Genomic DNA, 24031 nt, shown 5'->3' with positions numbered 1-24031 from the left:
CAAAGAGATGACTCCATATTTGGAACTTTGTTTTCCATTGTTTGTACAGATATACTTACTTCACCATTAAATGTAATGGAAGAATAAACAAGTATATCAGATTTAAACATGCAGTTGCAAAGGCAGGAAAGTTACTTTTATGTATTTTAGTTCTTGCTAAAGGTGCTGCTGGCTTGATCACCTTGAAAAATAAAGACCTGTATTGATCAGCATAACAAATAAAACATTCATAATGCTACTTACACCTCTCCATACTACATATAAAATATCTATCTCCCCCTTTGATAACATCAGTATCTGCTAAATTTATAGGAAATTCTCTCACTTTTGGCCAAACAATAAAGATCAGCTAATTTTTTCCCAAACCTCAAGTTCCTAAGGCTATGTCTACACTACCGCAGCAAGTCGACCTACGCTGCGCAACTCCAACTATGTGAATAACGTAGCTGGAGTCGACGTACCTTAGGTTGAGTTACCGCAGGCTCTACACCGCGCGCAAGGGTGTGTGTGTGTGTGTGTGTGTGTCAGTCAATGGGAGAAACTCTCCCATCAATTTATCTTACTCTTCTCAATGGGGGTAGAGTACAGGGATCAACTGGAGAGTGATCCGCTGTCGATTTGGAGGGTCTTCACTAGACCCGCTAAATCGACCGCCGGTGGATCGATCTCAGAGCGTCAATCCAGGCTGTAATGTAGACCTTCCCTAAGACTCAAGCACATTCTCAGCACTCCTATTTTATAGGTTTTAAAAAAACAGCATACCAAAACAAAAATGAGAAATTCCTATAAAGAATTTAAGATAAGTATCAGAGGGAGGGCATTCTTAGGTTCCCTGTGAAACTTCAGCATACTGAGCTAACCTACTCACTAATGGTCCATGAATTTTCCTTTGACATCTTCACTGGTTCCTTAGTTATCTCCAACTCCAATTCAAAATTGCCCTACTGATGTTCAAAGCCATGCATGCCACTCTTCTGTTCATCTACTCTCTGCACACCTTCATGCCACTCTTCACAGCTGCAGAAGATTCTATTTCACTTAGACTGTTCCATCCCTTGCTTCTGAAACAAGTCTATTTTAAATCTATCCTTAGCACCCACCACTCTGTTTTTTTGCAGCCCAGAATACTAACAATTAAGTGTCACGCCATGCTAAAAATAGGAAATTTAGCCAAACAGACAAGTTTAAAACAACATGTGCCTACATGTTTAAGATTATGTTTTGGTCTCCAGCCCTTGATTATGGGCTGCCAAAGACAGCATACTCAGCTAAGGAGGGTGAAGAGAAGAATGGTTCTGGAAGGGACAGTCCCACAACTACACTGCAAAATAACTCTGCTTAAATATGGTTATGGACAAAACCTTTTATAACATGGTTTATTCATGTCTGTGTAGAAACACAAAAAACAGGCTAGAGAATCCGGCTTTAATACTATCTCTCCCACCCCCCAGTATATACCCTACTGTAGAATAAATATGAAATTAAAGTTCTTTTAATCTGGTTAAAGAAATGTGCATGTTGTAAAGCAAGACCCTGACTAGCAAGTAGGGCAGAAGGAATGGAGTAGGGAGGATGTCTGGTTCAAAGACTAAATTAATGAGATAAGGGAAAGTTTCTAAAAAAAGGCTCCTGACCAACAGCGGTGACAGCAAATGGTTTTGAATAGGAGAGAAAGAATCTGTCTTAAGAGGCAACATGGACCTCCCCATCCCACATACCAATGTTATCTTAAAAGTAAAGCCTAAGTGAACCCAGGTGCAATGAAAAAGCCGTTGGTCAGCAAGGAGGGTAGACATAGGGAGGATAGGCCTTGGGGATAAAAGGAAGTTGTAAATCTTATCTGGATTAAGACTTGAAATAAGGGTGAAGTTTCTCAAATTGGTATTTAGCTGAAGTCGGTAACTGGCAATGACATCACTTGTTTATTAAAGGGTGTAAAAAGTAAACTTTTAAAGGGTTCACTGCTAATACCTGCCTGACCACGTTGGAGCTAATATGGGTCTAAGCACCCCTGGGTTTAATCTGTTTGTCAGAATCATGATCAAATGCTTATAAAGGTTTTGTTACTGTTTGGATGTAGTAAATTGCTTATTATTTAGGCGTTTGAGGCATGTTTAGAGCTACTGTATAAATATAACTCAGCCTTTTGATTTAATAAAGGAATTTATAGTTAAATTAGTGTCATGACAACATCTTGAATAAATAATAATTTCAACACCTAGTTTAAAGCCTCATCTACACCAGGGTTCGTTTACCCTGGAGAATTAACCTTTGGTAATTCAAACATCAATATTGAATGCAGGCAATTAATATGTTACAATGTCCCCACATTCACTCCTATTTCACTTGCAGTTATCCCCACATCCAGATACAGAAATGCATGTTAATTGTTCACTGTGGAAAAGTGGTGAGAGGACTCACTGAAGTGCATGAGCTAGTTTGCTACTGCCTCTTGCCTACACAATACTTTCAGGAACATAACTACAACGTTAAGGGAGGAGTTACTGTACATTTAAAAACAAGGAGAAGTCCTTGTGGCACCTTAGAGATTAACAAATTTATTTGGGCATAAGCGTTCGTGGGCTAAAACCTACTTCATCAGATGGAGTGAAAAATACAGAAAGTGGGTATATATATTGCAGCACATGAAATGAGCCAATTCAATTAAGGTGGAAGTGGCCTATTCTCAACAGTTGACAAGAAGGGGGTGAATACCAAGGGAGGAAAAATTACTTTGGACCCATCCACTCCCAGTCTTTATTTAGACCTAATTTGATGGTGTCCAGTTTGCAAATTAATTCCAGTTCTGCAGTTTCTCATTGGAGTCTGTTTTTGACTTTTTTTGTTGAATAACTGCCACTTTTAAGTCTGTTATTAAGTGTCCAGGGAGATTGAAGTGTTCTCCTACTGGTTTTTGAATGTTACAATTATTGATGTCTGATTTGTGTCCATTTATTATTTTGCGTAGAGACTGTCCGGTTTGGACAATGTACATGGCAGAGGGGCATTGCTGGCACATGATGACATATATCACATTGGTAGATGTGCAGGTGAACGCCTCCGTGATGGTGTGGCTGATGTGGTTAGGTCCTATGATGGTGTCCCTTGAATAGATATGCAGACAGAGTTGGCAACAGGGTTTGTTGCATGTATTGCTTGGTTCCTGGGTCAGTGTTTTTGTGGCGTGTAGTTGCTGGTGAGTATTGCTTCAGGTTGGCGGCTGTCTGTAAGTGAGGACTGGCCTGTCTCCCAAGATCTGTGATAGTGAGGGATCGTCCTTCAGGATAGGTTTTAGATCCTTGATGTGCTGGAGAGGTTTTAGTTGGGGGCTGTAGGTGACTGCTAATGGCATTCTGTTACTTTCTTTGTTGGGCCTCGCCTGTAGGTAACTTCTGGGTACCCTTCTGGCTCTGTCAATCCCTTTCTTCACTTCACGAGGTGGGTACTGTAGTTTTAAGAACGCTGTAGGTGTTTGTCTCTCTCTGAGGGATTGGAGCAGATGCGGTTGTAGCTTAGAGCTTGGCTGTTGACAATGGATCGTTTGATATGGCCTGGATGAAAGCAGGAGGCATGTAGGTATGTATAGCGGTCAGTAGGTTTCCGGTATAGGGTGGTGTTTATGTGACCATTGCTTATTTGCACTGTACTGTCCATTGGCCTTGTTAGCACTACAAAAGTAATTTTCCTCCTTTGATAGTCACCCCTTCTTGTCAACTGTTGAGAATAGGCCATTTCCACCTTAATTGAATTAGCCTTGTTAGCACTGACCCCCGCCCCCACTTGGTAAGGCAACTCCCATCTTTTCATGTGCTGTAATATATATACCTGCTTTCTGTATTTTTCACTCAATGCATCTGATGAAGTGGGTTTTAGCCCACGAAAGCGTATGCCCAAATAAATGTGTTAGTCTCTAAGGTGCCGCAAGGACTCCTCCTTGTTTTTGCTGATACAGACTAACATGACTACCACTTTGAAATCTGTACATTCAAAGTTATCCACACACTATTTATGCACCACTCCTCCTGAGCCATGTCAACCCATGCACCAACAAGCCACCTCCAGTTTTTCACCAATAATGGGAGGATTTAATTACTTTCTACCCTCCCTCAGTCTAATGCTTTACCTTGATGTGCTATTTTGGAGTATCTTTCCCTACTAACTTTTACAAGTGCTTTGAAAGTCTCTGACTGCAAGTACTAGACAAGTGCAAGGTACTGCTATATGTCCCCTTCTATCCCTTCCCAGGGCCCCCTGATTCACTCCTACATCTCTTAGGTAGCCAAGCCAGCTGCACCCCTCCTAGTTCCTGCTCATCTTTCCCTTCCCATCACATACGCTGAGGATGGAGAAGGTGACCAGCCGGTGGCTGAGTTGCCTTCTGAGAAATTTCAGCATTTCAAAATTTGGCTTTATTACCAACCAGCCTGAATCCCACATGTTGGAAATTTCTCATGAATAAGAACTTGGCCCGAAAAACCCTGGCACGGCGGGGCTGCCCGGAGCTAAGGACCCCCAGCCTGGCTCCCACGCCCGAGGCACCGGCAGGGCAGGTCCCCGCTGGGGTTTGGTGGCGGCTCCTCGAACCGACTCGTGTTCCCGAGTTGTGGGCTGCTCGAGTTGCGTTAGGGGCCGGCCCGTGTCCGGCCGGGGCCGCGTTGCGCTGACGGAGCAGCAGGCTCCGCGCCCACAGCGCTAGTAGCAGCCCGGGGAGGCGCGTTCGCAGCCCCTGGTGAGCCCCCCCCCCGCGCCCCGCCTGCGGCCGTTACACGCGCTGGCTCCGCAGGGCCAGCGGGGCTCACCGACGGGTCCTGGGCCGTGTCGCGCCCCCGAGCCCCGCGCAACACCCCCCTGCGATTCGCCCCCCCTCACTTGGCATCGGCGGAGAACGCCGCTCTGGCGCCGCTCAACTTGCTACCGCCGCAGCGCACCACGCGGAGCGGCTGCTGCGCCACCATCTTCCCGCTGCGAGACCTTCCACCTTCGACCTCTCCCCCTTACCCCGCATCGCGTAGCCTTTAGGGCACTTCCGCCCTTAGTTTACATGGGACAGGAAACTCGGTGAGGTCACACGGGAGCGCCGTCGGCTGGAGCGCACCACGCTTCGCTCCGCCCCTTACTGGAGGAAGACCGCAGAAGGAACCGGACGCTGTAGGATGCGCATGCGCAGAGCTTTTCTCGCGGTTCCCGCAGTCGTTCTAGGCCAGAGTCGGCATTTGTTGGTGACGTCACTAACGCGCGCCAGAGTCAGGCCGCAGAGGCCGGCGCCTGGGGAGGTGAGCGAGGGGCGGGGCCTGGAGGCGGGGAAGTGGGGTGAGCACGCAGGTCTCGTGCCGCTGCCGTCGGGACGCAGTCAGGGCGAGCAATGAGAGCCTTGGCTGCTGGCCCGGCGCGCCTGTTGTTCCTATGGTAACTGTGTGGCACCCCTCAGCCACGTGGTTATACTGACTTAATGCCGGTGTAGACAACGCGAGGTCAAAGGGCTCCCGGTGGACATAGCTACCTCCTCTTGGGGAGGAGGTACCTCCAGTGCCATGGGAGAAGCTCTCCCAGTGTAGGTAGCATCTCCACTAGTGCTCTAGTGGCGCAGCTCCAGACAAACCCTTATACAGGTCTCCTACCCTGTTTCCCCGAAAATAAGACATCCTCCGAAAATAAGGCCTACTTACAGTTTTGCCTCTCGTTGTAATATAAGGCATCCCCCCGATAATAAGACCTCCCCGATAATAAGGCATCCACCGATAATAAGGCATTTTTCATTTCTGAAAAATAAGACATCCCCTGAAAATAAGACCTAGCGCATCTTTGGGAGCAAAAATTAATATAAGACACTGTCTTATTTTCGGGGAAACAGGGTATGTCTGCATTGCCTGTCCTTTGCCGAGATGTTTCTGATAACAGGGTGCTCAAAGAGCAAGGCAGCTTTGTCTCAGGTAGTATCGGCTGCTATCCAACTGCACACAGCAATGTTCAACAGTATCTTAGCACAGGAAGTGAAGAATAGTATTGTATCCACTTGAAATGCTAGGGAATCCTCGATAGGGAAACTCTAGATAGGAAGGTTGAAATTATATTAGAATCTGATTAATTGGAACCACCCACTGGTTGGAGAGGCTTTCATCTTGGTTAAGCAGAATTGTCAGTCAACAGCTGCACCTTTGGACTTCAGCACTGACCCCAAAGCATTGGGCTATACTTATATAGCTTTCATCCAGATAGGGAACTTAGGTATAGAGAAATTGAATGATTTGTCCATCATCACACAGGAAGTGTGTTGCGGAACCAACAATTGAATTAAAATCTTCCGAGTTCCAGTCCAGTGCCTTAAACAAGAGATAGCCTTGTCCTCTAAGCAGCAATGTCAGTGTCAATGGACTTAGTGCTTTCTAGAATATAGTCTATAACTGTACCCTAATTGAAATTTAGTTTGAATGCTAAGCTAATACCTCTGCTCTTGAAGAAAAATGTCATGATATTTTATATTTCCATGTAGCGTTAGGACTGCAGAGAAACCAAACCAAAACACAGTGCTTCCATTTCCCTCAATGTTAGGTTAATACATTCATCAAAATTTAGTGCAGAGTTACTAGAAAAAATGCTGTCCTTATAGTACATGTCTGTCTCATCTTACGTGGGGGTTCCGTTCCACGGTTAGCGCATAAAGCGAAAACCGCGTATAGCCAAAACCCCATTGAGTTCAATGGCGGGCAAAATCGCCCACACTACAGGTATAGTATTAAAACTGTTGTTTTTCTCTTTTTTTTTTGTTTTTGCCGACTGCGTAAAGTTGAAATCGTGCATGTTAAATGCGCGTAAGATGTGACAGGCCTGTATTTGTTTTCTGAGACCATGTCTACACTAGAAACTTACCAGTTTAGCAATATCAGTTAAGGGTGTAATGTGTTTTTTTATGACATTTCTATACTGGCAAAAACCCTTGTGTAAATGCAGTTATACCAACATAAACATGCTTTTGCTGGTATAGCTTTTTTGCTTACCGAACAATATAAACTATATCTGTGAAAGCACTTTTTTACCAGTATAATCTATGTGCATGCTAGCAGTGATTTGCCAGTATAGCAATACCAGCAAAACTTTTAAGTGTAGACTAGGCCTCACATCAAGGTTTTAGCTGGGACCAGCGTAGTTGAAGATCTGTAAAGACTGCTGCCCAACCTGGAAAAATGTTATATGTATATACACTTTGTAGCTGAAAAACTTGATCTTTTTATTTACGAGCTGTTTTGGTCTGTATATTGAATGAAATAAAAATAATTTAGTTTCTTCACAAAAGTTCAGAGACTATTTAGAATCTTTTTACCTGTGTCTATTAAGCAATCAGTTCTTTCAGATTCACTCAAGTCCGTCTATCTAAGGTATTTATGTGGACCCCATGTCCATAGTATCTGAGCACCTCACAATGCCAGTGAGGTAGGGAAGTGCTATTATCTCCATTTTACATGTTGGGGAACTAAGGCACCAGGAGACTAAGTCACTTTTCCAGGGTCATACAGGAAGTCTTATAGAACTCTTATATATTCTATCCCCATATGATTTTGGTAGTTATTTCTGATATTCTATACTATTTTAACTCCATACATGCAATTTTATTCCATTTTTCCCCTAAGAAATTTAACCATATCCACATTACATGTCTCGGATGGAGTGAGCCACCTGCTGAGTTTCTAGCATTTTTTAAAATGAATGTTCTGTTTCTGCACAGCCTGTTGCTTGCGTTTTAGTCTTGTGGTACTTGCAGATAATGCAAAATCCCAGTTAAAGCTTTTACACTGAAAGTTTTGTTGCTCTGTCCTTATAGCAATGGTGCTTCAGGGATTGTCTACGTGGGGAGGGAAATTTACTGGCATAACTGTTCTGGTATAAACTCCCTGTGTGGACACTCTCATAAGAGTGTCCACACGGGAATTATACTTGTAATTATACCAATATAATGATAGCGGTAAATTTCCCCGAATAGACAAGCCCTCAGGAAAAATGATTCTATAACTCAGATCTGCTTGCCATGTTACCATAAGATATTCTTTGTAATTCAATTGGGTGAAATTTGCTAAATGAAGAAAGCTGCTCAGACCTTTTTCCTTTTTGAATGTTAGCTGGTGATTTAAAAATGCTCAAACCCTCCTGAGTCTTTTTTTATAATTTCATTAGGATCTAGATTTAGACACATCCTAGGTGAATACATGGGGGACCAATGAAAGGATTACTGCTTACCAAACACTTTATTAACAAAGGAATGTGTAATTAAATATACAAAAAGTAACAAGATCCTTGCATGCTTCATGCTGAATTTTGTGATAATTTGAAATGTAATTCAGGAAATTTAATTGCACTGTCAGTGTTTTGTCTCAAATACAATGCTATTAGAAAGTTTTCTATTCGTGTTTCAGGTATACAGTATTTATGTTTGGATATATTAATAAAAGTCTAGAGCATCTGATGTCATAAAACAATATTTCTGTTTTTATGTTTTGGAAGATGTGTAAAGGTGGAAGACATTAATCCACATCTGTGTAAATCAGGCGAGTAGAGTACAGACATGGCAGAACATAAGAATGGCCATCATAGGTCAGACAAAAGGTCCATCTAGCCCAGTATCCTGTCTTCTGACAGTGGCCAATGCCAGGTGCCCCAGAGGGAAAGAACAGAATAAGTAATCATCAAGTGATCCATCCCCTGCCCCCATTGCCAGCTTCTGGCAAGCAGAGGCTAGGGACACCATCCCTGCCCATCCTGGCTAATAGCCATTAATGGAACTATCCTCCATGAACTTATCTAGTTCTTTTTTGGACCCTGTTATAGTCTTGGCCTTCACAAAATCCTCTGGCAAGGAGTTCCATGGGTTGACTGTGTGTTGTGTGAAAAAATACTTCCTTTTGTTTCTTTTAAACCTGCTGCCTATTAATTTCATTTGGTGACCTCTAGTTCTTGTGTTCTGAGAAGGAGTAAATAACACTTTATTTACTTTCTCCACACCAGTCATAATTTTATAGACCTCTATCATATCCCCCTTTAGTCATTTCTTTTCCAAGCTGAAAAGCCCCAGTCTTATTAATCGCTCCTCTTATGGAAGCCATTCCAGACCCCTAATAATTTATTTTCTGAACCTTTTTCAGTTCCAATATCTTTTTTGAGATGGGGCAACCACATCTGCATGCAGTATTCAAGATGTGGCATACCCTGGATTTATATAGAACCTTTGGTTGTGTACCCTACACGGCTCTCTACATGTCTCAGCAATGCCTCCCCTGTGCAGAGAAAGGCTCCAGCAGTGGGGGAATACTCTGGCATGTGGGAGGCAATGGGGAAAGACTCCAGTAGCTCCCCACTGCTGGAGCTTTTCCCTACCACAGGGAGCTGCCGGAGCCTTTCCCTGTTGCAGTGAAAGACTGGCTGGGGGAGGCAGCTGGGAAAGGCTCTGGCAGCTCCCTGCTCCTGGAGCTTTCCCAGCTGTAATGAAGGCTCTGCTGGGGGGAGGCAGTGACTGGGGAAAGGCTTTTGCTGCCTCCCCCTTGCCAGAGTCATTCCCCTATGAGAATGCCCTGTGGTCTACCTTTTTGATAGCATCATGGTGCCATCTGGTAGTCTACTTAAATGCTTTGATCACTCACGCTAATGTCACCTCATGGAAGAAAGGTTGAACCAACTGAAAGTTGAGTATTTTGATTAGCCAGAATCTTCTAGAATAAACATCACATTATGCATATCCTTATTTGTGTACAAGGCCATCAGTGTAAATGGTGGTTTACAGAGCTCATTAAACAAGATACAGTCCCTAGCCCAAAGAGTTTACATTATAAACTGACAAGACAGACCTACAGAAATTAACTCAAACTGGAATGAGGGAGGGAGAAGAGGGTTCACAGTCATTTAAACCTTGTCCCCCAGCACCCAGAGCGGTTTCAAGAGTTGACCTGCTGCCTACTTAGCATAAGTGCTCTTAAAAATGACCTTTTCTTTCATAGTTGCTATGTGTTTGTTTTATTTAATTTAATTTTTTCTGTTGTAATGGTTCAGTCTTGAATAATCATCATATTTAAATACTAACCTAATATTGCTAAACAAGGTAATAATTGTTTCATTTTTTCAGAAATTCATTTCATTGTTTTGTGTTTTTCTGAGTTAAAATAACTCAAGTAACTTGTGGGGTTTTTTTTGTAATTAGGCATAAGTATCTAAGGCTATGCCTACTGGAAACCATGATGTCTTACTTCTGTTACTCTTCTAATAAATTAGTGCTGTCAAATATTTGACCATTTTTGACATCATTTGACTGGTCAACTGAACAATTATTTTTGGACAATTCAAATGCTCAAATCTGGGAGTGACTCAGATTTCACCCTGTCCATATTTTCTGAGATTATTTTCTTTTATTAACAAACCAAACCAATAATAATACAAATTAAAGGTCTGATCTGCAAACCTACTCATGTAGTAATCTGAGTAAGTGAGTGTATCCTACATAGGTGAACAAAGGATTAACAAGCATCTGAGATCATTATTAGCCCATCTTGCTGCACCTAATCAGACTTCATTTGTTATTAGACCCAAGACAGAGATCCAGAAGAGAGAAGGTAGATAGTTCCCTCTCTCTTGGAAGGGTTTGGGAGAAGGCAGATTGAAGAAGGCCACAGGGATAGAATTAACACCTGTAGTGGTGGCAAGGTACAGAGAGGCAGTCTTGAGGGATCAGTATTCCAGCAGAGAAAGAAGGAGCTGGGAGGACCTAGGGAGAAGACAGAGGTGAGACTACAAGTGGCTAGGAGGTAGGCAGTGACTCAGGGAAAGGCTGTGCACGAAGGAGCAGACCTAGCTGCTTAATACAGGGTCTCTGGTCTGGGGACCAGAGGAGAGGGGGGGCCTGTGTTTCCTTAACAGCCCTGAGGAAGGGGCTGTCACACTGTCTTGAGTGGCTCATGAGCGAGAATACCAACCTTAGGGCAAACTGTTAACAGCAGGGCACACACCCCAAAATAGTTGTGAGTTCTCTACTTAGATTTCACCAACGAAGTAACAAGTGTAAACTCCTCAGTACACAGCCAGAGTGGGGTGGAAGATTGAGCTTAAAGAACAGGCTGAGGGAGCAAAAAGATCTTTTGTGTTGAGACGTTTCTGGACTTTTTGTTGTAAGGGGTGGAGTTAAAATGTGACCTGATGGGAGAGCCAAGTTACGAGAAGAAAGTCCACTGCAGGATCTGAGTGACTATTGGCAGGGGGTGCAAGAGTGGAAAGAGTTGTTACACCATGAGGGGGACGGCAGCAGTGAGACCAAGCAAGGTTTTGCAGAATCAGGGCTGAATGCAGGGATCTACAGTCGGCTTTTTGTGCAAGATTTTATTTTAAACATTAATCTAAAATTTACATCATCTTGGCTGCAGAATTGTAATTGCAGTGAAATATGCTGTGTAGACAGGGTTTTTATCTGTCTTTAATTACTTGGAGCCAGAATCTGCCTTTTAGAAGTAAAAATATTTAAGTGGAAAATTTGTATGGCTCTTCATGCATTATATGGGCAGCTAACCTACTGTGTACAGCTGTAGCAGTGGTTTGGAAATCCATCCTTCAAAAACATATGGTCAGTATTCTATATGTAGCTTACCCTGTCTCTTGTTAGTTCAAGGTCTGGCTTTAAAACACCCAACAGCTTCGCAAGTCATGTTCTTACTTGAAAGTACATAGTCTATCCTAATTGTCATTTATGGAAGTCATTTATGTTTGTGCAGAAAGGCCAGTGTACAAAAGCTGACTTGAGTTTGTTTCATGGTAAGCCATCCAATATTGTATTTATCCCAAACTGCCATTCATCATAAATATGGTAAGAAATGTAAAAGATCCTCTGGCAGTGCAACAGTAGAAGCAAAACAATGCTGGGCATATAGGGTTATAATTAGGACCCTACCAAATTCACGGTCTATTTTCATCAATTTCATGGTCATAGGATGTTAAAAATCGTCAATTTCACGGTTTCAGATATTTACATCTGAAATTTCACAGTGTTATAACCATGGGGTCCTGACCCAAAAGTGTGTGTGGGGGGGTTTAAAAAGCTATTGTAGGGGGGTCACAGTATTGCCACCCTGACTTCTGCGCTGCTGCTGATGGAGGTGCTGCCTTCAGAGCTGGGCAACTGGAGTGCAATGTGAAGCACAGATGTGAGGGTCGCACGGTATGGGGGGGTTCACTTTTGGCAGGGACAGGGCTGGCCTTATGGGTGGGCGACCGCCCAGGATGCTGTGGTCAGAGGGGCGCTGTGGTCTCCCCCAACACAGCCAGCCCAAGATCCCTTTAACCCCTGAGTGCTGGGCCTAGAGCCAGGGAGAGATAGGCTGGGACAAGAGTGCTGGAACCTTTGTAGAAGTGGGGAGCCACCAGTGCTGGAACTGAGGGGAAGGGGGCCATGCCCCCCACTTTTTAACATGGGTGTAGTTTTGGGGAGCAGAGGCAGCATTGTCCCCCCAAACTGCAAACCTCGGGCAGGCGCAGAGCTGTGCTGGCAGGGGCTGTGCTTCATGGCAGGGGAACTGTGGCTTGCAGTTTGGGGTGGCAGTGTCACCCTCTGCCCCCCAAACAATGCCCATGTTAAAACGTGTGGGGCATGACCCGCTGGTCTCCCTGGTTCTGGTGCCATTGGCTGGGACATCCCAAATGGGGGCTCCTACTAGCAGCGGCTGCTCCCTATACACCTGGGAGCGATGGGGGCAGAAAACGGGGCAGGGTGTGGAGCTTCCTGCAGCTGTGGGGAGGTTTCCGGAGGTGGGTCTGACCCGGCTCCAGCAGCAGCCTCTGCAACAGCGCCTGCAAGAGAAGAGCCCCCAGCCCTGCCAAGACTAGGAGCTGGACCCCAGAGCATGGTAGGAGCTCTGGCTGGGGCGTCCCCAGCCCTGCCCCACCCTGACAGATCTCATGAGGGAGACCATGGTCCATGATGCATTTTTCCTGGCTGTGAATTTGATAGGACCCTACACAATTGAGTGTGTGACTTGGAGTTAGGATATAATTTACAGTGACTGAATTTTATTTTCCTGCCCCTTTATATGTTAGAGCTATAGGGTTCTAGCACAGTTCAGCTATGTAGTTAGGATTCTGTGTATGCTACCAAAGCGTTCCTGTGACATGCTTATAATTGCCATACAGACAGGTTCGTAAACATTTAAAATAAGGGTTAATTTGGTGGCAGCAAATCATGTGTTAGTTTTTCCCTCTGTAAAGAGATCCACACCATTGCATGGAGTAGTTTGGAGAGGGGCTTGCAGTCACCCAACAGTCTCCCTACCCCGGTAGGTCCTCCCAGTGACTACAGCTTCTGTGTACTTGTTCAGAGGATGAGTAGGCAGGAACTGTAGTGGGAGAGGTGGCACATAGGTTGGGAGCATGAGGTGTGGAGGGGATTCTGGTCTGGGGGAAGTATAATGAGAGCCTGGACTAGAATCTGGAAATCCTGACGCTCAATCTCACCTGCCTTGACAACTGAATTACATTTCCCTTCTAGGTTTGGGCCCAGGGCCCAGGACTCCTGGCTGATTCCAAGTCCTCTGATCTAACTGCTACATCATGCTGCTGTCTTGCTGGTGAATGTTTCTATATTAGTGAGGGGTGGGGGAAATAATATTTTGTGGGGCTGGTGACCTGACACCTGAAAAAATAGATTTGAAAGGAGGAGCAATACCTTGGTTCTTCCATGATACTGGGCATCACTAGTGTCTAGGGCAGGACTCTGTCCATTGCCTTTGCTAGGAGTAGAGCCTTGCTGGGCTTCTCTGTTGTCCCCTGGTTGTTACCATAGTCTGGGCCATTGTCAGGACCCTGACCTGCTTCCTCCTGTCTGATTTTCTTTTTGAAAGAGATCTTCTGTGGGGCTCTCTGCATCCAAGTGTCTTTGTTCTCCATCAGTTCCTGAGTGTTGTTGCTAGGAGTAGTGTAGTTTTGGCTCTTTCTGCACTCTCACTTCTGTGTCATTGTGTGTGTCTTGGCCTAAAAATCAATCTGCATGATTTCAGTGTAGTCAGGGAGTGGGGGCACTGACCACAGCAGCTGAAGGGCATTCATTTTCACATACACAAATGTTTGGAAATTGAGAAATCTCTTGAGCAAGAGGAATGGCAGGAGGTATGCAAATACATAGTCGGGGAGAAGGCTGGGGACTCTGCCAAGCCAGCCTTAGGGATGAGCCAATCGGATAGCTACACAGAAGCCTGTGTTTCTGGAGGTTCTGCTTTTTACCCCCTCTTGGAAAGCATCTAAGAGTTTGCTCACCCAGTGATCCGCTACACTCAACTCCCAGTGAATTATGGAATCCCAGTTCTCAGCCAGTTGCCATATCCCTCCCTACTCCTACCTTCTACCTGGAGAAACTCTTCTGATGCCCAATAATGACAACACTCCAATTCCCCCATCAGTTGCTAAAACCTTTCTACATCACTCGTCAGCTGTAAGCACCCTGACTTGCTTAAACATCATTCCCTCCTGGTCTCAGATATTCTGGCCCCAAGTCTCACCTCACACAGAGCTACTAGACTCCGGTTCCTCTGAGGAGATGAATGGACGAGGAATAGACAATGTTTCTTCATTCTGAGCCTGGGACAAAGAACTGAGGGTAATAGACATCTGGGTCTGGCAGGAGGGATGCTACTAAATGACGTACGGTTGGGGTTGAAGAGGAAAGAGAAGGGCAGCAACAAAGCAGGAGGATCTGATGCTATCAGCAGAGTTTAAGAGCATGAAGATGGGGCTTATATTAATATACTGAGGGCTGTGTGAGAGAGAGAGTGGGGAGAATGAGGAATCCACACATAACTAATGGTAGGATTTATTGAGTTATAGACTTCTGTCCCTATAGGAACTTTATTGATAGATAGTGCTGGCCTATGGAAATCACAGCACTCAATGCCCCATTCTGACCTGTGGCAGAGGTATCTCCTGATACAATCAAAGGAATCCTAATTTAAACTAAGATTCCAAGAGACAAGGGAATGGGATAGAAGGCCTTTCACCATTACTGAACTGGACCCAGGTTGGTTGCCACAGGGTCTTTCCTCTCTGAGGTCTGTTTGGGTCCTGTGTGAAACAAACTGATGGGTCTTGGTACAGTTCCTATTGGAAAGGTGTCCACATTACATAATCCCCCATCAATCCTCTCTCTCATTCCTGGAAGGCTCTCCCTGAACGTAGGAGCTGGAATGAGCTAGCCTGTGGCTGTACCAGAGACAGGGCCGGCTCCAGGCACCAGCTCACCAAGCAGGTGCTTGGGGTGGCCACTTCGGAGAGGGGCGGCACATCCAGCTGTTCGGCGGCAATTCGGCGGATGGTACCTCACTCCTGCTTGGAGCGAAGGACCTCCCGCCAAATTGCTGCCGCAGATCGCGATCGCGGGTTTTTTTTGTTTTTTGTTTTTGTTTTTTTTGTTTGGCTGCTTGGGGCGGCCAAAATCCTGGAGCTGTCCCTGACCAGATATAAGGTCTGTAGATGAACTGGGAAAAGTTTCCCCTATAATATAACCTAGATGGTCTCTGGGGTTCCAGGTGAAGCTTCTGCAGCAGAGAAGGTGCAGGAGCTGCTGCTAGTGCAGAACCATCTTAGGGACATCAAGATGAAGGAGGTGAGTGAAATATAAGAGAAAACAGGGACCCAAATACCAGCAAAGATAGAGGGGAGGGCACGAAGTGGGAGAGTGGTGCAGGAGAAAGAGGAGAAAAAAAGACCCCGGGGAATCCAAACAATAGCAGCTGAAAGAGGGACGGGATGTAGATCAGGGAGTATCTGGATCCCAAAGACCCAAATATTAGGATCCAAAAGCACTTTACAGATCTTCTGAGGTAGGTCCTTAATATTGTCACACTTTACTAGTGGGAAAATTGAGGCACAGGGAGGCAATATCCAAGATCACACACACGTCTGTGGCAGAGTCAGGAATGTATTCCCAGAGTTCTGATTCCCAGTCCACATACTCTGACCAGCAGCTCAGGAATATAATGACAGAGACATATGAGGAAGGGGCCAGAGGAACCAAAGATCCCAAGTACAAGCAGATAAAGTGTGTGTGTGTGTGTGTGTGTGCGTGTGAAAGAGAGAGGGTTGGGCACCAAGAGGGTGAGTGCTGGTATAAGATGGGGAAATGAAGATTCTGGCCAGCCCAAATAGCAGCAAGTGAAACAAGGGTGGGTTAGCAGATCCCAGGAACTTAAATATTGGGATCTCAAGAACATTATAAGCATTATAAGGTAGGTTCCCAATATCTGTTTTATTAGTGAGAAACCGAGGCACAGAGTAGTGAAATCCAAGGTCATATCCCACATCTGTGGCAGTCAAGAAACTCTCCCAGGAGTTTGACTTCCTTATGCTGACAACTAGATCTCATATCCCTTCAAGAGCCAACAATAGATTCCAGCAGTTCTGAGTTCCAGTCTCCCTGGTTCAAATATGTTCCTTCTCCCTCCGAGGGACAAGAAATTAAACCAGATGTCCTGGCTTCCCTGTTCTAAGCTCTACATAAGAACATAAGAAGGGCCATACTGGGTCAGACCAATGGTCTGTGTAGCCAGTATCCTAACTCTGACAGTGGCTGGTGCCAAATGCTTCTGGCAGTCAGATGTTTAGGGATACCTGGAGCATGGGTTTGTGTCCTTGACCATCTTGGCTAATAACTATTGATGGAGCTGTCCTTCACGAACTTATCTCATTCTTTTTTTAACCCATTTCTACTTTTGGCCTTCACAACATATCATGGCAGCAAATTTCACAGGTTGACTGTGCATTCTGTGAAGAAGTACTTTCTTTTGTTTGCTTTAAACCTGCTGCCTAGCTCTTGTGTTACATGAAGGGACAAATAACACTTCCCTATTCACTTTCTCCACACCATTTGTGATTTTGTAAACCTCTGTCACAGCCTTCTCGGTCATCTCTTTTCTAAATTGAACAGTCCCAGTCTTTTTAATCTCTCCTCATTTGGAAGTTGTTCCATTCCCCATATAATTTTTGTTGCCTTTCTCTGCACCTTTTCTAATTCCAAATCACATTGTATCTAGAGGCAGGAATAAAACCCAAGCCACATCCTCACTGCCTTCCCGCAGTATTCTAGGAATTTGTCCCATTCCATGTCTGATAGAGCTGAACTCTCCCTTCATTTGGATTAGGCAATATTGGTTCCGTTGGCACAGGGAAATTGGTTTTTTTCCTCTCTTTCTTGGAAAGCTGTCAGAACGATCCTCCCAAGCACACACAGCTGGAGTCAGATGATGATGAGGAGAAGTGGATAGAACAAATCCAGGTAGAGGGCCAGTCCCTTCTAGACTAAGTGATATATCACAGACAGTACAGGGAATTAAAACCATGTCTCCTCAGTGTTCAGTAGTGCTCCAGCCACTTGGCCAGACATACTGGGGGACAAGGGGTCTATAAGCGGGAACCAATGTATAATGCTGTTGTACAACCACGCTATTGTGAGGTATTTTTAGACAGCAGTCTAAAAAAAACTGCTCCAGAGTCTCAGATGTCTATTAAAATATTAAGTCTCCAGCCCCGCTGATTATGAAGAAAACCTCCTAAATATATAACAAGTGATATCTGCCTGAATCTGCAAAGAGCCCTAAGCGAGATGTGAACTGTCCCATTCATCACAATTGAGTATTAACTCTGAGGCCCAGTGATGGCAATTTAAATGTCAGCTCATGATCTGTGGACTCCCAACTCAGGTGTCTACATACAGCCTATGTTGGCAAAACTTGTCGCTCGGGGGTGTGAATATTCTACCTCCTGAGTGACATAAGTTACACCAGCATAAGCGTTAGTGTGCATAGCTCTGTCGGTAGGAGAGCTTCTCCTGCTAACATAGCTTATACTGCTCACAGAGGTGGGTTTTTTTATTGCCAATAGGAGAGCTCTCTCCCATTGGGCATAGAGCGTCTTCACCACACGTGCTGCAGCGGCGTAGCTGTACCTGTACAGCTGTGCTGCTGCAGCGCTGTACATATAGACGTGGCCTCAGTTCATCTTCCTGTAGGCCACAAAGCTTGTTTTTCCTTTTGCCCTCTCAACAACCCTACCCTAACAGCTCCACTATTTGAGAGGCCCTCCTCCATAGCCACCATAGTGACTGATAAGAGCCTGGAGGAGGCGGATGATCTCTCAGACAATGAATAATTACAGTGAAAGCTGGAAGTGCTACTGCAGAAGGTAGTCTGCAGCAGCTGATGGAGGAGATCCAGGAGCAGACCTCTGAGGGTATGTCTACACAGTAATGTAAGCTAAGGTTAGCAGGACTCGAGTCTGCTGACCCATATCAGGGAACCCTGGGCGTGAGTGTCTACACTGTGTTTAACCCTTGGTTAAGGATTTTCTGACCTGTGCTCAAATCTAGGGCTTTGGCATCCATACAGCAGGGCACAGACCTGAGTCAAAGTAACCCTATCCCAGAGTGACAACACTCTAGCCCAACCAACGTGTTGCACCGTGGGAAAACTCTACTGTCCATCCTGTTTCCTAACTCTGATGATGCTGTTGATGAAACTCAGGTGCCCATAAGGAGTACAAAAACTGCATAATTAGCTACTTTACTAATTGTCTCAGTAGAATGACTACAGTGTGAGAAGGCATTGTATTGAACTGCCATCTAATCTGAGAATTGGGGTCTCCATCTCTAGGCTGAGACACATTAGTAGTAAAATGCCCATGTGCACCTGTTCTGAGGATAAATAGGACGTTAATCTCTAGGGCTGTCAAACTATTAAAATGAAACTTAGCAATTCTTAATGTTTAAAATGGGATGTTCAGTGAAAGTGTTTTTGATTGGTTGTTTTTTAATTTATTTTTTCCTGTTTTGAAGTTTGACCCAAAATGTAGTTTTCAGAGGAAAAACACACACATACCCGAGCCTGGCTGCTGCTGGTTGCAGAACGGTGAAGTGTGCCCCCAGGACTTAGGGTGCAGTGTGATCCAGGATCCCGTGGGGATCCCTTATCCCTGCCCCGCTGCATTCCAGGAGGCAGTGATTAGAGATTCCCAGGAGGCCATGGGGAAGTTTTGGGGCTGGCTCCCACTCACCACCCTCACACTGCATGCTGCCTAGGTGACTGCACATGCAGCCCCAGGTGGGGGCAGGTGGGCACCCAGGAGCAAAGGACAGAGAGTGGAGCGGGACCAAGTGCCTGCCTTGCAGTGAGGGGGTGAGGCTGGTGGGGGATGACCCCCATGCTGAGCTGGGAACGCTGCTGCCTTTGAGGATCTGGGCTGTAGTGACTAGAGTCACAATGCTGGGGGCATTGAAGTTTACATAGTGAGACATTCTCTTCTCTGAAGAGCTTACAGTTTAAATAGACAAGACAGACAAACGGTGAGCAGGAGGAGTTATTATCCCTATTTTATGGGTGGTGAATTGTGGCATAAAGAGATTAAATAACTTATTTACTGTGTAACCTTGAACCTGTATCAGAGCTAGCAACTGAACCCAGACTGTCTGATCCCAGGCCAGGGATTTAACTTCAAGACTATCCTTCCTCTCACAGTCTGCTTAAGGGGGTTATGGAGAAAAAAGGAAGAGAAATAAATGGGAGTCTGAAAATTGCTGGTCCCCTAGTGGGATGCTTTTCAAGAAACCAAAGAACTCTACACTTCTCTCTAAGACAGACAGCTTCATTCGTGCTCCACGCTCCCCACCCCAAAAAAAAAAGAAAGAAAAGAAAAAAAGAAGAGAAATAGCTCTGTACAGAGATCTTGGACAGAAAAAAATCTCTGTGTGACTGAACTGCTGGAAGCTAGACCGCTGTGCTCCATGGCCCAGAGACTGACCGTCACAGGCCACTCTGCCCTATAGCTGTCACATTGTGTACACACCGTATCATTGTTAGGTTACCTGGATGACACCCAAGGGTCCCAGGCTCACAGGTTCAGATATACAGTTGCACTGACACGTCTCCTAGTGTTTGGTGAAAGTAGATTCTGTGGTAGTGTCACTCCATATTAATTGTACTGTTAGGTGGCTTCCACTCCCAGGAACAATGGGCTCAAATATATAGCTCTAAAGAATAAAGTAGGACAACGAAAGGACACATGTTGTCTTGTCACTGAACACTAAATTAGCCAGGCATGGTGTTATCTTATATTGTTCCTCAATATACAAAAACTAACAGGCCTTTGAACAATTCAAATTGAATCTGGGGGTGGTTTGGAATGTAATACAGGGAATGAAATTGCACTGGCAGTGTTTTGTCTCAAATATGCTGCTACTTTAAAGTCTTACTATCCATGTTTCAAGTGATTATGTTTGTAACAGTATTTTTAAAAAAAAGAGTAACACCCAACTTCCTTATACAACCAATATTTTGTAAAAGCTACTGTTTATTTTTCCTGGGAGATGTCTTGGGGTGGCAGATGTTAAGCTCCATCTCAGTGTATGCTCAGTCTGGAGAAGAAACCTCAAACTCCTTGCTCATTCTTTAAACCCAAAGCATAGTCCCCCAGCGAGAGACATTAGGCCCTTCACCCTGATAGGTGTGATTTCAGCCATCTCTTATCGCTGATGGTCCTGAAGTTCACATTAAATGCAAATACATCTGCCATGCTCTGGAGATCCAAATACAGCATGACAGTTTGCCCTGTATATGTATGGTTGGATCCCTGCTATATATTGAGGAAGTACAGGTCTAAATTTTCATTGTTTTTATTGACTCAGGGTATGTCTATAGTAGAAAGGTAAGTCGACCTATATTAGGTTGACTTTTAGCCACTGCAGTAATTACTGCGATGGTGCCTGTCCACACTACCCTCCTTGGGTCGGTGGTGAGCATCTTCATCAGGAGAGCTTCATCAGGAGCGGTGTGAGGAGCTGAGAGCTCAGGCTGTCAGCTCTGCTGGCAGCTTCCTGCCGGGAGCCCGGCTGCCTCACAAGCTCACAAGCTCCCGGCAGGCTGCCCCCCACCTCTGCTCCCCATTTCTCACTGGGAGCAGGGGGAAGCCGCCTGGCGCTTCTCACCTCCCGTTCCACCGCAGGAGCAGGGGCAAAGCCGCTCAGGGCTTCTCTCCCCAGGGAGCGGGAGAGGGGAACCGCCCAGGACTTCTCGCCCCTGAGGAGCGGGGGCAGCTGGGCTCTAGCTGCCCGGCTTTCTTATCAATTTCACAGCTCCTGCCATGAAATGGACAAGATAGCCAACAGCCGATGTAAGGCAGTATCTGTGCTACACCGACATAAGCCTTACGCCTCTTGTGGAGGTGGAGTTGTTATGTTGGTGTAGTAGGGCACTTACATCTGCAGGAGGAAGGCTGTAGTGTAGACACTGACATAATTAGGTCAACATAAGCTGCTTTATGTCGACTTGTGTAGTGTAAACCAGCCCTTTCCCCCGTTTTATCTGCTCTCCCCTTTTTCTGTTCTGTTCCCCTCTTTCCTTAACCCTTGACCTGACTCATTTTTCACCCCATTCATGTTTTTTAAGATAATAAATTACACATTTTACATCATGCTAGGAATAAAAGAAACCCCATTAAAAATACAAGTCAAAGATCTGATCCTGCAAACCCTTTTCTCATGCCCTAGTTGCTGTTCATATTTTTATTGAAAGTAAGCATGAGAGTCAGGGCTGGCACTTCCATTAGGTGACCCTAGGTATTTGCCTAGCGCGGCAGGATTTGGGGGGCGGCATTTTGCCGCCCTTGGTGGAAATTCAGCGGCGGGGGGTCCTTCCACTCCACATCTTTGGCAGAAATTTGGTGGCGGATCCTTCACTCGCTCCGGGACCCGCCTCCGAAGGGCTCCAAAGATGCGGAGCGGAAGGACCCGCACCGCCGAATGGTCAGAGGAGGAGCGCTGCCGCCTAGGGCGGCAAAAACCCTGGCGCCACTCCTGATGAGAATTAGGACTCATTTATCCTAAAAAGGAGTGAAGGGTCAAGATCCAGTGCAGGCATCAACTAACAGCTTTTCCCCCCAAAGTTTCATTTAAAGAATGTGTCTAGAAGTTACATATTTTGATCCTCAAAGCTCTAACTGCAGTGAAATAGGTTGTGTAATCATCTTATTTTTTAATCCTTGTCAGATCTGTCTTTAATTACATAGAGTCACAATCTGCTTTTTTTAAGTGGAAAACTTTTATGGCCCTGCACTATAAGAGCAGTGAATTTTGAACAGCTGTGGTAGTGGTTTTGAAATCCACCCTTCAAAAACACTTGGTCAGTGCTCTGTACATAACTTGCCTCGTCTCTAGGCCTTTTTTGTTAATTCAAGATCTGACTTTACAACATATAAAGGCTACCCTATTAATGTTTTTTTCTTGAAAGTACATAGTTTGCATAACCGTGAATAGCCTACTCTGAAGAGCCTTTGTACAGTATTTGTTCAAAACGACCAGGATACCACAAAATTCTTGAAAATCTTTTCATGATGGACCATCCCAGACAGTACTAACCAAAAATGTCATTAATCACAAAGATGGTTTGATGATAAATGCAATGGGTAAGCCTGCTGCGGCAACATAACAGTAGAAAGAACAAAATGCTGTGTACTTAGATTAATAAGAGTTTCACAGATGCTGAGCAAACAGAAGGACCTTTAGTGTTTGTCTTTTCAATGTCAGTAGGTAGGATTCTTCTGTGTCACTGCCCTTTATCCCTATAATATAATAAACTGTAAATGAAAATCAGGGATTATGATGTAGAATTTTCAGTTACTTTTGAGGTATGTCCTATCCTTGATTTTAAACTATGGGAAGACATGGGGCCTCAGGATATGGCACAACTGATAACTGATGTCGTGCCATGGCCAAAATGCAGTTGTGTGATGTTTCTTGCTTTACTGGCTTGTTTCACAAAATGCATACTTTGGGAATTTCTGTTCACTCACAAACAACGCTATAAAGCCATTTAAAAGTAAATAATAGCATTTTGCTCATCTTAGACTTCTGGTATTTAAAATGAGAACCACCAAGTTGTATTGAATTGTCATCACTCATATCACTATCATATCATCTTATCCCAGAGTGCTGCTCAAAGGAAAATGGGCCCAGTATTTTCACATAACACAAGCACTGGAGAAAAACTGCCTGTCATAGGCGAATAGTAAGTTGCTGTGTAATAATCTGTTTACTGATGTGTACACCTAGATTCTTCCAGGGTATGTCATGTCTCCAAACAAAATTCCTGCATGTTACACTGTATGCCTTTATCTATCCAGTCTAGCAGTCTGTGGTTCCATACACATAGATTGCACCCTTGTGACTTCACAGCTGTGGATGCTAAAGAGAACAGATTATTGGAGATAATATTAAAGTTCAAATTGAAATGTTTCTTTCCAGATCCATCTTTTTCAGATGAGTGCCCTAACTAGCAAGGTACAAAGTCATTCTCGTTCTCACTCTCTTTCTCTGGCTCAATGACTGACTATTCAAGTATTTTATACAAATCTCCAAGAAAGACTGAGAGAGACCCACCTCATAATAGCCCATAGCTTGGTGATTAGGGCACTCCTCAGGGAGCAGGAGGACTGGGTTCAACTCATGTTCTAAGTCCATCCTCCCTTAGCCTCTATGCAGACTGCTGTGTGATTGCTCCTCTCCTTGCCCTGGTGGTCTAGTGTTTATGCTTCTCCATCAGTGGTGGTGGCCTATCCTCTGCTGTGATGCTCTGTGGCTCCAGTGGTGCAGACTTGGCTCCAGGAGCTGCTCCTTCAGAGCCTGAGAGAAACAAAAGTCAGTTAGAGCTGTAACTGTAAGGCTCCGTCTAAGAGGTTCCAGGCTCTTCTCTTTGAGTAGTCATGAAAGAAATTTGGGTTAATTTCCCAGCCCATATCAGATACTGGTGTGGCTGTGCAGATGGGTTCTTCATATAGTGGGGTGGTTTTGGCTTTGTGCTGCCTTGCAGGAAACCTGGGTATGATTCTGGCCCAGTCAGTAGAGGTCACCCCTATGTCAGTGAGGCAGTAAGATCCAATGGTTAGTGCTTCGTGCGCCCAAGTGGGAGACATAGTTGGAATCACAGCCTTTACCTTCACAATAGGTAAGGCCCTGTGTCCTGTGCTGACCATTAGACCTGATTTA

General features: G+C 44.9%; 1 protein-coding gene and 1 long non-coding RNA gene across 3 annotated transcripts in view; one reads left to right on the top strand and one right to left on the bottom strand.

Moving 5' to 3' along the window:
- The window catches only part of WDR75 (WD repeat domain 75), a 36001-nt gene extending 30949 nt beyond the window's left edge, over window positions 1–5052 (bottom strand). The window contains exon 1 of one of the 2 annotated variants that reach the window (XM_034785398.1): window positions 4999–5052. Coding sequence is in view for 1 of the 2 variants with exons in the window: in XM_034785397.1 (XP_034641288.1) it covers window positions 4870–4955 (86 nt within the window). In the remaining variant the exon portion in view is untranslated. Of the gene's footprint in view, window positions 1–4869 lie in introns of both variants that reach the window. The other variant, XM_034785397.1, reaches the window with a different exon arrangement.
- Window positions 5053–5146: 94 nt separating this feature from the next.
- The window catches only part of LOC117884997, an 86643-nt gene continuing 67758 nt past the window's right edge, over window positions 5147–24031 (top strand). Inside the window, exon 1 of the long non-coding RNA XR_004647693.1 lies at window positions 5147–5273. This is a non-coding gene — a long non-coding RNA (uncharacterized LOC117884997). The remainder of the gene's footprint in view (window positions 5274–24031) is intronic.

The sequence above is a fragment of the Trachemys scripta genome, chromosome 11, assembly GCF_013100865.1.
Source record: "Trachemys scripta elegans isolate TJP31775 chromosome 11, CAS_Tse_1.0, whole genome shotgun sequence".
In the NCBI taxonomy this organism is placed as follows: domain Eukaryota; kingdom Metazoa; phylum Chordata; order Testudines; family Emydidae; genus Trachemys; species Trachemys scripta.
The sequence above is the reverse complement of the archived record's forward strand: the minus strand, read 5'-3'. Positions and strand labels throughout refer to the sequence as shown.